The following is a 16,855-nucleotide window of genomic DNA, read 5'->3' as shown; positions in this document are numbered from 1 at the left end:
GGATGCACTTATTTCTCTTTCATTTCCTATTGGATACCACATTGCTCACAGAGGAAGAGAAAAGCTAATGAGCTTACTTGCTTGGGGAAAAAGCCATTTTCAGAATATAGTGATAAATATTGTCATATATGAAAAAATATATATCCTGCTTGGTAGTAGTCTGAGGAATGGTCTAGTCTGCCCTCAAAATTTAATTATATTAATTTTATTTTACAGTTATGTATTTTACAGTGTAGTAAATTCTCATGGGTTTGTATTTGCAGTTTCCCGAATGTGGGTTCTACGGTATGTACGACAAAATTCTGCTTTTCCGCCATGACCCTACCTCTGAAAACATTCTCCAGTTGGTGAAATCAGCTGCAGATATCCAAGAAGGAGACCTAGTTGAAGTTGTCTTGTCAGGTAACTAAAAACCAATGAAAATTACTGTCATGCTTTTGCAACTGAGAACATCCACAGTATTTTTGTCCTAGTTAGGATTCAAGAAAACAGAAATTTTGTTTGTATGGACTTTGAGCTACGCTGTGTCAAAGTCTTTCTCAGATGTATATAGACATATTATGCCTATTAATTATTTTTCTTTTTCTATTGCACTGTATACTTTTTAACAGCCTTATTTTGTCCATATTACTAGTTAAGCAACAGGTTAATTTTAATAAGCAATTTGAAATGTGTATATGCTACATTTTTAGAGGAAAAAATCATCCTGTGAGGCAGCACAACTCTTTTCATAGAAGCACAGTAGAAACAAAATGTAACAAGTAACAACAAAATACGATAAAATATTTTAACATTTACTTAATGAACAGAGTAGCTTGAAAATTAGAATTGGTCTTCACATATCTTGCATGAAGTATCCACAGTTTAATATTTAATTGGATAGAGTATACATTTTTTTCTATTAGTTGATGCAGTCAGTTCGTAATTACCTGTGGAGGAATTGTCAAGGCCGTTCTTGCTAACAGTGACCGGGGTCCTTTTAAAGTAAGGATTTTTAGCTTTTACCTTATATAAAGTGCCATGAAAATGTCCACTGGAAATAGAGTAACTGCTTTTTCAAAGCCCTACATAACAATAGCTGCCAGGGCTGCTCTGACTCCTTACATGATTTATTTTTGAAATTAGAGAAGGAAGGGAAGAGGAAAATTTAAATTCTAGGTCTTTAAATATAAGTCCGTGCAAAGCCAGAGAATGAAAGTTATAGTCTGAAGCTGACTAGCAGATGAAGGGATGTAAGAAGAGATGTAGTATGAGTGAATCATGAGGTGAAAGGCCAAATTTTGGAGGCAATGACATGACAAATGGATTTGAGGAGCATGTTTGGCCGTAAAGAGTGAATTACTCTAATTGAAGTAGGAAATAAGCACAAACTGTGTGACTGGAATGTAGAGGAAGTCTGGGGATGCCATTAGCTGTCAACAGGACTTGTCAAAACCTTAGCTGTAAGAAGGGATGAGGTATGTGACTAGGAATGGTGCAAAGTTTACAGGGGCATGCGGTAGAGTGAATGCTGGAACTGTAAAGATGTAAAGGTGGTATTTGATAAATAAAACTTAGAAGATGGCTGAAGGGCTTTATTTTTGCAGTTGGAACATGCAGTTAGAGCATCTGGAAAGACGCTTAAAAATAGGGAGAAGCCTATGTCGTGTAAAAGTAGAAGCTGAATCTGTAGAGAAGTATAGGATTAGTGAAGAGAAAGCCAAAGTCCTAATGGATGCTGAAAAGAGTGGAGGCAAGAGTTAGGTCACATAATCTAAGCCAACTGAGCTTTTAAATAGAGTTTTCTTGTATAGGACCCTATTCCATATCCTTTGGTTAGAATAGGAGGTACAATGAGGAATAATGCAAGTCATTCCCGTAAGTCATCATTCATCTTTTCCGTATCAGGAAACAAAGTCTTCCCTTTTGAAAAGATACCAGTAATCTCTATTTCATATTTCCCACAGAAAATAATCACTCCAGATCAGTAAATCAGATGCAATAGAAAAAAATCAGCGAGGAATTTAGTGCTTTATTTGATGTATTGTTTATATGCTTTTGAAATGGAGACCACATATCTTCCAGTTCGCCAAAATTAGGCAGATAGCTGTTTAAATCTTCAAGAGCAGCACTTTATGCAGTACTTGCAAGTGGTAAAGGAGAACTATACTGTTTAAGAGCATTAGGGGATTTATGGTTTTATTTTTTAGGTGAAGCGTCTCTCCACAAAAGTGGTCAAGCATTAGCAACTCTGCAATATTTAGAGGAAGGCTATTAAACCAGCACTGCGTCAAAGTGTGGGTGATACCTACAATTGCCCAGGATCCGTATATCTTTTTCCTCTCACCCTCCAGCTTAGAGTATACATTGCTGGCTGAAGGCCTGGAATTTTTAATATCACAACATACTGTTGTAGTGTGTTCTAGTAACCAAATTTTAGCTGAAGGTAAATCCCCAAAGTGTGCTATTACACACTTCCTAATAATTCTGTTATACAGTTGTTGACAGTATTGATCAACTGTATCATTTTATCTTGTTTTATTTATGATGAACTCATGAAAGAAATTTATCTTTGCTTATTACCTTGTTATTGATCTACGTCATTTCTGTGATGGACTATTCCCCTTTTGCAATTCATTGACTGTATCAACTGTATCAAAAGTTGTACAACTGTAGCAGTGTGTCATGGTGGGTTAAAAAAAGAAAAAAGGAAAAGAAAATAGAGAATTTAGGGGATCCAAATCTTTTAGGTCATTGTAATGGAGGAAATTAAGAAAATTATTGTATCTTGAATAAATCTACAATGCAAAATGCGCATATAAGATTATGATATATTGAGAACTAACTGTATTACAGTTTTTTGCATACTGTTTCATAGTTTCACGGGAAATAGGGTGTGATCATACCTGCATAGTCATAGCGTTTCTGAGTCTTTCATTCCTGATTTTGTTAACTTGTTTTCACTGATAGCGATTAGTAGTTCTAATCCCTGAGAATAATTCTTGTTTCACTTTTATCATCCTATTAGCAGTAGTTAGTAATAGAATTAGGTTCTTTCTGTGGCTGCTTTTGTTTTGTTTTTTTTTTGTTTTTTGTGTGTCGCCCACCTCCCCAGTATATCTAAAGCTACTTCTGGAAACTTTCACCAACCACCAGTCCAGTGCTAAAAGCTGTTTCACATGTTATTTTGAGAGTGCCTAATTTATGTAATCTTAACTACAGCCATCACTCCTGTCCTCACTAAAATGAAGTGGCTTTTTTTACTTACAAGTCAGAGTTGAGGAATCTTAAGACTCTTCTGGCAAGGTATACTGGTTTCTTAATTCCATATGGCCCAAAGACTATGATTTTTTTTCCATGTTTTTATTGAACAATCGAAGTTATCATTTTTCTTCTCTCTGCCAAAAGATTTGAAAGTCTTTCTTGGGCCTTTCCTTCCTTAGCAATGAAAAATTGTTATCTAGTTCTTATGCAAATAAATGTGTATTTATAGTATTTTATATTAGCAAAGCTGATGAAGTATTCTTTATAAAAGCACTTATTTTTAAACTAGCTTCAGAGGCAATAGATTTAGAACAGTACAGAGTACTTTAAAAAATTATGCTGTGAGTAATGATATTGCTATCAAATAATCAAGTTCGCACAATGTTCCTCCAATACATTTGATGGTGCATACCAGAAATGTACTCTGACCCTGTGCAAGAGATGGCAAATTCATAGAAACACAGAATCATTAGGGTTGGAAAAGACCTCTCATCGAGTCCAACCCGCAACCCAACACCACCATGCCCACTAAACCATGTCCCTAAGTGCCACATCTACACGTCTTTTAAATACCTCCAGGGATGGTGACTCAAGCACTTCCCTGGGCAGCCTGTTCCAATGTTTAACCACTCTTTCAGTAAAGAAATTTTTCCTCATGTCCAAATTATTTATTTTTAGATTATGATTTAGATTAGATTCTTACTTAGATTAAGCCCATGTCTCTTTTGGACTAGGGATGCTGGAGCTGGACACAGTACAGAACTGGACACAGTGCACAGTACTCAAGAGCAGCCGTGCAATGACATCGGTCAGCACTTATGGGTGCAACCTGTCAGGCCCTATGGATTTATGTATGTCCAGTTTGCTTAAATGTTCCTTAATCTGATTCTCCTTTGCTGAGGGTAAGTCTTCCTTGCTCCAGACTTCCCTCTGGTCTCAGGGATCTGGGATTCCTGAAGGCTGGTCTTGCCAGTAAAGACCGAGGCAAAGAAGGTGTTGAGTACCTTGGTCTTTTCCCTAGCCTTTGTCACCAGGCTGCCTGTCCCATTCAGCAACGGGACCACATTTTCCCTCATCATCCTTTTGCTGCTTTAGTTAAGAAGGTGAAGCTTACTGTTCCTTCATATTTAATCAAATGGTATTCTCTCTTAATCTCGTGGAAGTCATCATAGCACAATATGGTGAAATGGGACTGAAAAGAGATTACAAGCATGCACCTCAGATGCTTTAAGTAGGTCTGTGTTGTAACACGTATAAACATTAGTTCTCCTTTTTCATTGTTCTTCACCTTCTCTTTTCTCTCCCGTTGCCCGAGTTCTTGTGTGAGTCAGTGCTCTGCTCTTGAACTATTCTGCTTTGGTGGGCATGCCCCACATGAGTGAGAAAGCTAATTTATGTAGGGTATTAGTTATGTCTTTCACTCCTGTTATGTTTTAAGAAACAAAACTGAGAAAAAGAATTAATATCTTTTAACAACAGTTCTTCAGCATTTTCATTCCAAAAATTGTTTTTGTAAGGATGATTTCAGTTAATCTTTATCAAGCCATCATATCACCACAGATCATCAAAATATCTCTCTAGGTCTTCTGGCTACTAGTGACTTAATGTTCCAGACTTTTTGTTACAAAAAAAGACACTTCTTGACAAGAAGGGCTGTGGGGTTTTTTTTGAAGTTCTTCGTACCAATTTTTAGATTCTTTAACTTTATGCCTACCACTTATGATGTTCTGAATTTCAGAACATCACTATATAAAATCTTCTACTTGTTAGAACTTTGCATAAAAATTACATTTCTAGCACATGACCTAAACAGATGCCAAGGATTTTACAGCAGGTAGCAGTTTATAAATATTAGAAAGACCATTCAGATAGAATGGACTAAAGCAGTCAGGAAACAATACTTAAATTATTTCATTTTCTTGCCCCAAAACTATTTTAATATTTTAGTATCAGATTAAATAAGTATTTAATAGCAGATCTATCAATCTAGGAGAAAACATTTTCATTTCAAATATATGCACCTTAAGTACTGATAATGGATGTAGGAAATTATTGCAATAGCATGTGCAATCAGAAAATTTTGTTTTCTCTTACTTTCTGACCTTTAGATCCGCAAGAAAAGCATAATGCATTTTTGAACACTATTCTGTAAATCTAAATAGGTGTTTATTTTGAGATACACTGTCTTTTCTGGCACGTAAGATTATAAGGTTCTTATATAATACAAACAAAACCCCTAAGAAAATTGTAGGAATTTTATGATTTTGTTATTTCAAGTAATGAATACCTTAAAAGATTATCCACATTTTAACTTTGAAAGCAATCAGTTCTATTGCTTATTACTTTACTAAGGTACTGGGAAAGAAAATGTGATATGTTACAACTCCCCTTATAGATTGATAAACTGTATTTACAAATCTTCTTCCTTCTTTTTCTCCAAAAATGACAAGTGTTTTCTTCTGGTGCTACTTTGATAAATCCAAAAATTATATGGGGCTACATGGAGAGCCACTGCTTAAGTATCTAGTTCATGCAGTTCTGAAGTTGAGGACTTTTTTTCCCTCCCCAATTACAGTGGTTCTAGCTCAGCAAGACGTATCTTTTCATTCCTCATACCTCTTAATGCAACTTGTCTTTGTAGATTACACACACATAAATGCCTTTCTGCTAGTACAGTTGCACATATGAGGTTTTAAAGTGATGTAGTTAATTGATGCAAGCTTCTTCTTAGACTGACAGTTGTGATTTTTTTAATAAACCACTGAAATCAGCTTTTAAAATAATAATAAAAAAAAACCCAAACAGAAACAGTTGTTACCCACCTAGTTATGTAAAGAGATCTTATTAGGAAACCTTGACAACAACATGAGGTTTGCCAGAGGAGGAGGAGTGGAGACCACTCAGTCATCAGTTGGTGATATCTCAAGGAGTTTAACAGCTGAAACCCAAGAAAAGGGGTGGGTCAGTTGTTTGCACCTTTTCAGTTGCATTGTCATACCAGATTCCTCAGTGTGGTTTCCTGAAGCTGGAATCCCAGCTTTCATCAACTTGCATCTGCTTTCAATCTTCCTCCTGTCCTACTGCAGGAGTTTCCTGTGAAGAGTAATTGCTAAGACATGTTTTCTATATTGACATGCTGTAATATCAGCTCCTAAAAACTACAGCAAGAGTAAGTAAAAGATCAGCCATGCAATACCTGTTCTAATACTATAGAATGGAGAATGGTCTCCTCCCCAAATTGCACATGAACTTTAACACTGCAGAAATTGCTGGATTTAGTTAGGCTCATCTGCTAACAGTTCAGCATTTTTCACTAGACAACACTGTGATCAGAAGACTTTCTTTCTCTCTAAATGCAAAGGACAGCAAATGAAACTTGTAATATGTCATGGCCTGACTGATGGTTACACTATTACAAATGAAAGCCTTCAGTCAGATTTCTCAAGTTATACAAGAAATTAAATACATTTCCTCCATAAACATTCAAGAGCATCAGTGTCCTCCCACAGATGAGCCTTAACTAAATGCAGCAATTCATTTCCACTGTGTCAGGGAGGGGAAGAAAGTATTCTCAGTTCTGCAACACCGGAGAAGAGGAAGAACTGTATAAACAATCCGTAATGTTCAGCAAAGTATTCAAACTAATGCAGGCAGGTTTTTATTGAAATATGCTCAGACATAGTTTCAAATTACTATAAATTTTGGCAATAGTGCATCACAAATTAGCTGAAGATGGGTTATCTCTCCTTTTTAATTAAAAAAAAAAAAGTTTACCTAAATACAGGCCCATAAGAATTTTTTTCATGATACTTAATAATTCGGATATGCCTTGAAAATTTATTTTGAAGGGAGGAAAAACCTCTCTGAAAACAGGAGAGATTGGCCTCAAGCACTACAGTGGACGATACTGAGCACTTGAGCAGTGGGAAGGACAAAAGAATTGCAATACATGTTCAGATGCTTATGTTGAAGTGTTTTATTTCTAGCCTATGTTACAAATATCTAAATAGAATATACATTCTAAAGTTCTGTAAATTCAAGGTATATTATGGCAATTATTTTTGAATGGCATGTCTGAAAGAGGCAGTAGAACATAGTGTTACTGATACAGCTTTGCTGCTGAAAGCTCTGTGCGCTGTGGGTAAACATCCCCTGAGGCACCGATATCTGATGTCAAGAGCTGTACTGATCCACTGCATTCATTTTTTATTGCACATGTCAATACTGGTGAGGGTAGAGAAAGCTGAACTGTCAGTCCTAGTACTATGGGGTTATACAACCAGTTCATATCCTAATACTATGCATTTTCTAATTTTGATTGTAGCTTACTTAGTAACAAGGTCTTTTATAAAGTCTGGACAACCTGTGATTATTTTTTTGTTCTTACTGTACTTATGTTCTTGGCAGTTTAAGGAATAATAAATATGATCATCTGGTTTAGAGCTTATATTACAAGTTCTTGAAAGATACGAAAATTTATCTAGAAAAAATTGTAGTTGAGAGGAGTTGCTCATTGTAGTTGAAGCACTTCAGTCAATTTTAGGGAAGAAAATTGTACCTGTGGATGTCATACAATATAACTGACACAGTTTGTGGTAGAGCTAGAGGTTTCTGGTGAAACACAAGAAATTTAATCAGCTCAGAACGCAACACCTGCTGTGCTTTTATATTCATAATGAACATTATTTCTTGCATTTTGCATTGGTGCATTATGCAGAAGGATTTTAATGGAGTGCAAGAATTGCGTAACTCGCTGAACAAATGTTGTGTGTCTGTCTGTTGACTGGTCCAGAAGAGGTAAGCACAGGCTATTGCAGTCAGCCAGATGAATCGTCATTCAGTGCCAATATAGATTCTGGCATTTTGGAAGTGAAAGGTCGAGCATTATTATGACAGTGGAAGCAAAAGGGTATGTTGAATTACAGATTCAGTCAACTGCACATTAAAAGAGGAGAAGGGAACTTTTGTTATGAACATCAGTAGCCCTTATAAATACAGTTTTATTTTTACCTCTTACATTGTTTTCTTCCTTTTATTTTATGTATTTTTAAAATACTATCTGTTTTAACACTTTGTTTCAGTTGACTACATGGGATTCTGATAGTGTTTGTGTAGGAGATATGGGGACACTTCAAAAATGTATGAAAACCACAAATTTGTATGTAGAACCCAGTTGGTTTATTAGGCAGCACTCCTGGGCATTCCTTGAACAATATCACTAATACCATTCTGTCAGTAACCTATTGCTTGCCATGTTGCTGTTTTCTTAGCTGTGCATTTTCTATTTCATTTCTTCTTCCAAACGTTAGAAAAGTTCATCTGGTCTCCTGATGCACAGAGGAGGAAAGTCCTTTACTAGTGCTGTGGAAATCTCCACTAATGTGTTCATTGAATCCGACATTTACTTAGTTAAACTGCATTTCAGCCTGAAAAAGGATCCAAAACTTAGGATTTTATCAAGTTATATTTGTAGGAAGGGTTCCTTTTGATTAGAATACTCTCAAAAATTAGTAGGCAGCCCAAACCAGGAAGCAAGGTACAGAAGTTGCAGTCAAAGTTATAATTAAAGATGGCTGTAAATGAGTAGTCAGTCATTCATAAACATGGAAAAGAAGAAAAAACAAAAGTTGCATCTTTGTAGGTCTCTCTCTCTAAAATGCAGTCTTACTGTTTGCTCAAGAAGAGGAAGTGAATTTATGTAAGGTGAGCTTAAGTTGAAAAGTGCTATTCAGTCTTGAGGTGATTAAGTAGTATTTGCTACTAGCTTCAACTGGACCTATGAAAAGGTAACTTGCATGTTCCACTCAGGAAATAAAGGATGCAAATGAGAATCACCAAAATATCTTAATGTAAAATTCACAATAGATTTTTAACAGAATGGAATATGCTTGTTCTGATAAACTCGCTTCTTTAAGCTTAACTCCTAGTTTTTGAAGCTCTCTGGTATTCTTTTGACTAGCCTTTAAAAATGATTTACTTCAACTGCCATTTGTTAACGCCAATAAAAAGATATTAATGATGGAGAGGTACAGTCAGTCCTTCATACCCTTTCTTTCTAGAGAAGTTAAAGAAGTTAAGAAGTTTTTACATTAAGTTATTATATGAGATCTGGATTGTAGATGAGTTAACCTCTTTCTAAAATGAAGGATGCGTTGAAGTTATTTCAAGCTGTCTGTAGATGCAACCACCACCACTTCATCTGCGTATTTGTGACCTTTTTTGCATGAACTATATTTGCCGTTTTTCCCTTAAATGGAAGCACAGACTCCATAGAACAAGCTGACAAATGAGAGCTGCGGTGGTTCTGTACTTCTATACTCTGACTCTTTTTGAGTTCTGTTTTTTGAGGACATTTAGATGCCTTCAGACTTATGTTCTTGCCAGCATAGTTTATGTCCGACGCTATACCTTGTTCATGAAAGTTAATTAAAAACTGCTGTGTAAATTTGCCAAGTCTTTTCATGTTGTATAGCACAAAAAACAGTTTTATATTTACAGTTTTAATATGAGTTTGCTTATAAAAATTCTATCTATTTTTACTGGGGCAAAATTACATTGGGATGTAAGAGATTTTTGCCCACTGCTGGAAGGCAGACAACGAGACGTTAGCATCTTGTGCGAATTAGTGGAATGTACTTGATATGCTTGCTGTGAGCAGTTGTGCACAACTTGGCAGGATTCCTGAAGCAAGAAAGTCAAATAGCAGCTATTTTACGTTCCCTTGCTGAGCTGATGAGGGCAGGAATTGATCCACTGCTTTTGTTAAGAAGCTGTTTCTGTTTTAATATCACATAGACAGTACACCACCTGATCATTAGATGCAGACATTTTATTTGGATTCAGTACAGTTTATACTGTCTCGTATATGGTAAAATATATTGAACTGAATAAAAGCTGTGGATAATGATACAATCATAGTAAATACCTTATATCAACGTATTAACTGGATTGTAATGTTAGTTCAACTGCCAGCTCCTTGAGATAAACATTATGATGTTGTATCTTTGAACATCATTTTATAGTACTTACAATAGTTGGTCACAGTTCATGATTTTGCTTTGTTGTGACTGAAAAGCATCCTTCTCTTGGTGTCTTCATGGCTATTTTAACACACTCTTTTTCTGGTGTCTTTGAGAACTACAACTATCTTTTCTCTATCATGTCTAAGATGGTATCTTTTACAACTATTCTTCCTCTATGTCCTTTTAATTGTCTCTAGCTGTCATTTTTTTTTTCTTACTTCTGTAGAGGTAAGGCTCATTACTGATTAGGCTAAAGTGGATTGATTTTGTATCCCTCACTGTTCATTAGCCTACATCGTTCTTGGATCATGAATTTCAGACAGATGACTTTGTGTTTGAAGTTCTTAGGAATAAAAGGTTCTTTCCTTCTTTGTTTATGTTTTGCCTCATTGTCTTGTCTTCAGCTCATAAGTGTTATAATTGTTACCTTCTGGATACAGACTTCAAGATTGGTATTTTTTCTGCATCAGCAGAATCTTTCTGAACTCCCCCTCCCGTCTTGCCTTACCATTCTTTTCTTTCTGCTGCAGGAGGGAGTAGTAAAAACAGGATGAAAAAATATATATCCTATCGACATCACTTCCTTATATTCTCTGGCTGCATCACTGACAGTACGCACTGAGTAAAATGATATGCGACCGGCAAATGTTAGTAGGGAAGCAGTTGATGTGTCAAGTTTGCTTCTAGTGCTCTTACAGAAATACAGACCATGCTAGTTATTCTTCCTTGGGTCTTTCTATATGTTTTTAGTATTTAATGATTATTTCAGCAGCAGAAAATCTGAAATAATTGCAATATTTTGTGAACGTGGATTGCAAGAAAGCAAGCAGTGTATTTCTTCATAGGAACAAAATTACCTTTTCATTTTTAAGTAAGCTTTTTGAACTCTAATGATTTCTCACTCATGTCAAGATTTTAGATGTCATTTTAGAAGCTTGATTAGTTGGTAATCATAAACAATGTAATTTTGTATTTATAAAAAAATTAAACGTTGTAAAAAATATTATTGGTAGGGAAGATGAATTTTCCTTGAGTGAAGCTACACAAATCCTTCTGTCAGGACAGGACCTTTTTATGAGAGGTCACTGTTCCACTGCAAGCTAATATATCAAACATCCTACATTGTACACCTTTAATTGTCCAATTTTCAGAGATAATACATTTTCAATTTATTTGTGTGCTGTTTAATGAAAATATCAAGTTTTCTGTTCAGTTGAGATAACGTACTTGGTTTTCCAGAAGTCATACAACCATTTTCTTTTCCAAAGGCTCATAAAGAAACTATGCTTTCATGAAAGAAGAGGATAGATACTCAAATGGATAAATAACTGTTTATGACTTAGGAAACAACGGGTAGAAATACATGCTGTTTTCACAGTGAAAGCAGATGACTAGCAGAGGTTCTTAGGTCTGTGCTGTTAAATACATTCATACATGATCTGGAAAGCATGACTAGTAAAGTGCCAGTGTCACCCCAGATGAAATTCGGTATAGATCAATATAAAGTGTCGGGGGAATTTCTTGATTTTTATTTATGTAACAAGGGGCTCGGAGTTAGCTGATACTACCAAAATTGAGAAGTTCAAGTTATAATATGAAAATGTCATCTTAGTGCTCAGTACCAGTCAAGAAAAGCAAATACAAGTCTTGGAATTCTTAGGAAAGGAATCGAGACAAAACAGAAAACACTCGTAATGTCACTGCCCTTGTATCATCTGTCTTTGTGACCTCTCTGCTTCAGAGAATGTTTTTGCTGCAAAGCATGGAAATCTGAGGTGGTGGTCTGGGGAAATACCACCAGATGCCGATGCTGCTTTGGGAACTCCTCTTTGAAAGGCAGGATTCCAGGCTTAGTAGATTTTGGTCTGATCCAGTCATTCTTATGCTTTTGTATTCTCATCACAAGATTTCACTGAAAAGAAACATTTTTCAAGTTTCATCAGTTTAACTATGCCTGTGAATTTTCTGTGTTGTTATGATTAGGGTAGAATAAGCAATTACGTGATTTTTAGTTATTATGCATCAATAAGTTGTATAGCCAGCTTTCCAAGAAAGGTGGGATTGAAGTTGATTACAGTTCATTACAGTTACAGTCATTGCAGTTAATGCATTAAAAAAAAGCCTGTCAGCTTCTAAAGTAGGTCTAATTCATTCTTGATGTTGATTTTGTTATATAGTAGGTATATATATTAAAACCTCTGAACTGAAAAAAAAACTTGTTTTCCTTAAAATATCTTACTTTCATTTGGTTGAGGCAATTTTTTTCCCTTTCTTATTCATTTTTACTCAGTTTACTTAATATGATACATATCACGTTTACCCTTCTTTAAAAGGTTTTAGATATTATCATTTGGACTGTCTAACACAACCCACTTAGTAACAGTAGCTCAATAGATTATTCAGGTATTATTATTCAGCAGCCCCCACTTCAGCTGATTCTTTCTCAAAAGACTTGAGGTGATGAATGAAACTTGGAGTTTGTGGTACATTGTCCTATATTTTAATGGATATTTCTATGCTCATTTGGACTTTTAATGTGATGGTATCATCTGATTCCCAGTCTGAATCAATATGAAATACTTATAATTAAAAAGGCATTGATGGAGAAAACAAAAGTGCATGTTAATACAAAACATATTTCCATCAAAGGGTGAATCAACTCTGTTTACTGTTTTACATATTTAATCTATTTAGTCTTTCCTTACTCTATGGTGTGTGAAACTTGGACATGGCTATAAATTATTTCACAGGATGTGTCTTTAATAGCACTTGAGCTTTTCTTCAAGGCAGAGTAGCAAAGCCCTATAGATCAGCGGTCTCCAATTTTTTTTATTGTGCACCCCATCACTAAAAATTTTTGAGCATACACCCCCAATATATGTATATTTATATATATATATAACACACTTATATATTTTATATATATATAAAACACACTTACGTGTGTTGCTGAAGTTTTAATATTTTCTTCCTGCATGGGTGAGATGTTGATATATAGCCAACCAGATGTATTGCTGAAGAGAAAAGTGTGAGGATTACCCAAGTAATGGCCCTGATACAGGAACCAGAGGCGCAAAAGAGCAAGTTGTGCTAGGGGTGTAGGGGGAATGAATAGTCCTGCAGCTAGCACTTGAAGTTGTATATTAGGGAAAAAAAAAATGTTTGCCTCTAAAAAATTTAAATCGTCTTTTTGAGTATGTGAGTAAGAAAACTTCAATTAAATTTTCTTTCTCCTTTTCTCAGTTCTTCATATTCTTTCAGTTGTTGCTGCTACTAACACAGATTCTAATCATAAAACTGCCAAAATGTGAAGATTTCTCATTTCCTCACCAGACTCCATTCCCTTCCATCAAATAACTGCCTCTCCCACTTCATTTTCACTAGCTACAACATGTAATGGGGAATAAGCCTTGCCTAGGCTAAGCAGAAAACTCTTTGATTTGTCATATAGGTTTTTATTTGATACATTTGTTTGACAGTTTCTTTGACCAATACATGCTTGACAAACACTTGTATCTGTATTTGTTAATTGATAGTAGTGAGTCTTGAATGGAAAGTAGCTGTAAATGATTCAGAGAGGAGCATAATGAAAAATAAAATGTAACCCACTTGGAATAACTTGCCCATCAGACAAGTTATGTTGTTAACCTGTCAACAGTGTATTCTGCGCTGCTTGGATATATGTCAGGAAAAAAAAATCTACTGTCTGGAGAATCTCTACTTTCTCAGTCTCTCTGGATTCATGCTCTTAATAGCTCATTGCTCCAGTAGGTTTCAAATTAAATATGGCTTATGTAAAAAAAAAAAATCTTTCAATATCACTATTAAACTCATCAAATTTACTTTCATTGGCTGACTGCTGGCTTTGGTATTTTGAAAGAGCAAATAGCAATACACAGTCTCAAGGTTATTTCCAGTAAATTATGTTTGCAACCCTTTGAAGATACAGATCTTCTTTTAGGAAGTGCTTGAGGTTTGTAGCTAAAGCAGGTCTGAGCGAAAACAAGCAAACCTCCTTCCCTTGGGGTATGTAACAATTTGAAACAGAAACTAAGAAGGAAGAGACTCAGGAGCTGCCACAGGTTGCAGTCTGCTGGGTTTTATATCTGGATGGTAGTGTGACTCAAGCCTGGAGACATTATCATTCTGACTAAAATCTGGCTCACTCTGGCTCTTACAGAGGCCCCAAGAATGTTTCTGTTAACTTAGTTAAGGTGTGACTTGTTGCCATAAAGAAGTTTGGAGAGCTTGCCTACTTCTTAGGATATGAAGACTCCTACCACTCTAATTGTTTGCTGCAGAAGGTTATACTGCAGGGGTTATGTTTCTTTCCTGGTTTGTTTTTTTTGGCTTCCTCCTCTTCTTAAATCTGGTAAACTCTTACTCATTTCCTCTCCAAATGAAACAATTCCAGTCTTTTAATCTCTCCTAATATGGAAGTCTCTTCCATGCCTCCAGTGGTTTTTCTCATCCATCAGTTGTCTCTTACTATACTTCTTTTTGGGTCGGTCTCAAAGAAACTGAACACAGAATGTCAAGTGAGGATTATTAGTATCACCATTTCCCAATGTTAATTTCAATCTCATTTATGTGCATGGGTGAAATCCTGAGTAAACCTATTAAGTCAGTAGAACACTTTTGTTATCTTCAGTGGAGCAACGATATATTCTCTAAACACTTTGCTTATCTTTTTGACCTTCTGATCTACCTGGCCAGGCACTGGAGATGTTTCCATGATGAGTCATTCTTGAATTGTTGTAATCCATTTAAAAAAATTAACCACAGTTCAGAGCAATAATACATTTATTTCTTCCAGGTTCTGTCATCTTGGGCATTTCATGTGCAAATTTTCCATTTACTTAGCATTGTTAGGTTCCCTTCTCCCTTTTTTAGTCTTCCCCTAGAAAGATTAAAGTGGGGATGAGAAAACGCAATGCTTACATACAGTTGTGCTTCTGTTCCTTGTCTCTAATGGTCCCATATCAAAGATCTGAGACCTGAAGAAAACATTATTAGTTAGGCAGAACTAAAGCATGTGTCAGAAGTAGTTGTATATTTCCAGGATTAGTTGTTTCACCACCTTCCCAGGGCTTCAGGTGAAGCTGACTGGCCTGTAGTTGCTTGAGTCCTCCTTCTTGCCCTTCTTGAAGGTAAAAGTGACATTTGCTTTCCTTCAGTCTTTGGACACTTCTCCCAGTCGCCATGATCGTTCAAAGATTGTTGAGAGTGGCGTCTCAATGACATCAGCCAGATCCATCAGAACTTCTGGGTGCATCCCATCAGGGCCCATGGACGTCCGATGATACCATGCAAAAAAAAACCCCACCTGTGTATATTCTGTATATAATGATATATATTTATGAATTCTTTGGGTAATTTTAAGAGCTATCTAAACTTTTGCAGATCGTTCACATTAAAGACTATTAAAAATAGTTTAATGTACACAGAGGTTTCTTAGTGAGTTCAGCATAAGATTGTATTTTTAATTCCATTATACTTTTAGCCATTGGCATTTATTCACCGTAAATACTTTTAGCCATTAGCATTTATTCACCATATAACAAACCATTTTCTTAATCTTTTATGAAATAAATTTGAAGGAATTAGATAAGTTTTACAAGCGCTACTAATTCTTTTCAAGCACCTCTTCTTTTTGAGATGTATAATTCCACCAGTGACCATGTAATCCATCACTTGATTTTTTTTCAGAAGCCTTGGAAAAGAACTGTGAAGAACTTACAAGTCAGAGGACATAAGGATGTGAAAGACTCGTAGTGTTTACTTTATGATATTAATTTAGATCAGTGCGAGCACAGAAAAGGAGCAAGGGCTTTAGTTTTAATTTGGAGCTGCTCCTTATTGCCAGTAGTCAGAGTTAATTCTGAACACTGCATCAATAGCTCCAGTAAACTTGAGGAGTATTTAATTTTGTTTTCCTATGCTAAATTAATACCTCTGCACTGTAATTTTATGATTAACAGGGCCTGAATCTGTGAACTGAGGTATCGCTGTTTTTCCCACTTGGGTGAAAAATGGGTGAATTCATGAAGAAAGGATTCTGTGCTGGGATTTCAAATGAATATAACACCTATTGTGCTGTAGGTTTGAAACTGTGGAATCATTCTCAAATAGAAGTACGTTAAAATTGAACTTTAAAAATTCAGAATGTACAGATGAATCAAGCATGTTGACTCATAAATGTTAATCTTTTATTAAAAATCTCCATAAAAGTCTGAGCTAGCACTGGACAAATTATTGCAAATGGTTTATTATCTCCTACAGTTTATTGCTTAAATCTCGCATCACGGGTGAGACAATGTAAAAACAACCCATAGTGAATCTGGATACTGGAGTTTATTTAAGAACCAAGGAGACCAGAGCTTTTACTTTACTCAAATGCCTCCCACGCTGGCTCATTTGCTCCCTTCCCAGCCTTACATTCACTAGCTCCCCACTGCCCCTCCCAGTAAGGAGGTAGCTGCTAGCCAGGGAAGGCTGGGCACAAAGTCATGTTCCTTCCTGCTGGGCCGCTGCTTACAGCTGCCAGTCATGGGCATCATCGACCAAAATGCGTGGATGTCCCCTGGCCT

The 16,855-nt window shown here is 35.9% G+C and overlaps 1 protein-coding gene across 1 annotated transcript in view; it reads left to right on the top strand.

Annotated features, from left to right (window-relative positions):
- The first annotated feature begins 282 nt into the window (after positions 1–282).
- The window catches only part of PRKD1 (protein kinase D1), a 74,392-nt gene continuing 57,819 nt past the window's right edge, over positions 283–16,855 (top strand). Inside the window, 1 exon segment of the mRNA XM_009319339.1 lies at positions 283–402. Coding sequence (XP_009317614.1) covers positions 288–402 — 115 coding nt within the window. The 5' untranslated portion in view covers positions 283–287.

This window comes from Pygoscelis adeliae, unplaced genomic scaffold, assembly GCF_000699105.1.
Source record: "Pygoscelis adeliae isolate BGI_AS28 unplaced genomic scaffold, ASM69910v1 Scaffold71, whole genome shotgun sequence".
Taxonomy (NCBI): domain Eukaryota; kingdom Metazoa; phylum Chordata; class Aves; order Sphenisciformes; family Spheniscidae; genus Pygoscelis; species Pygoscelis adeliae.
This window is presented reverse-complemented; position numbering and strand designations above follow the sequence as displayed.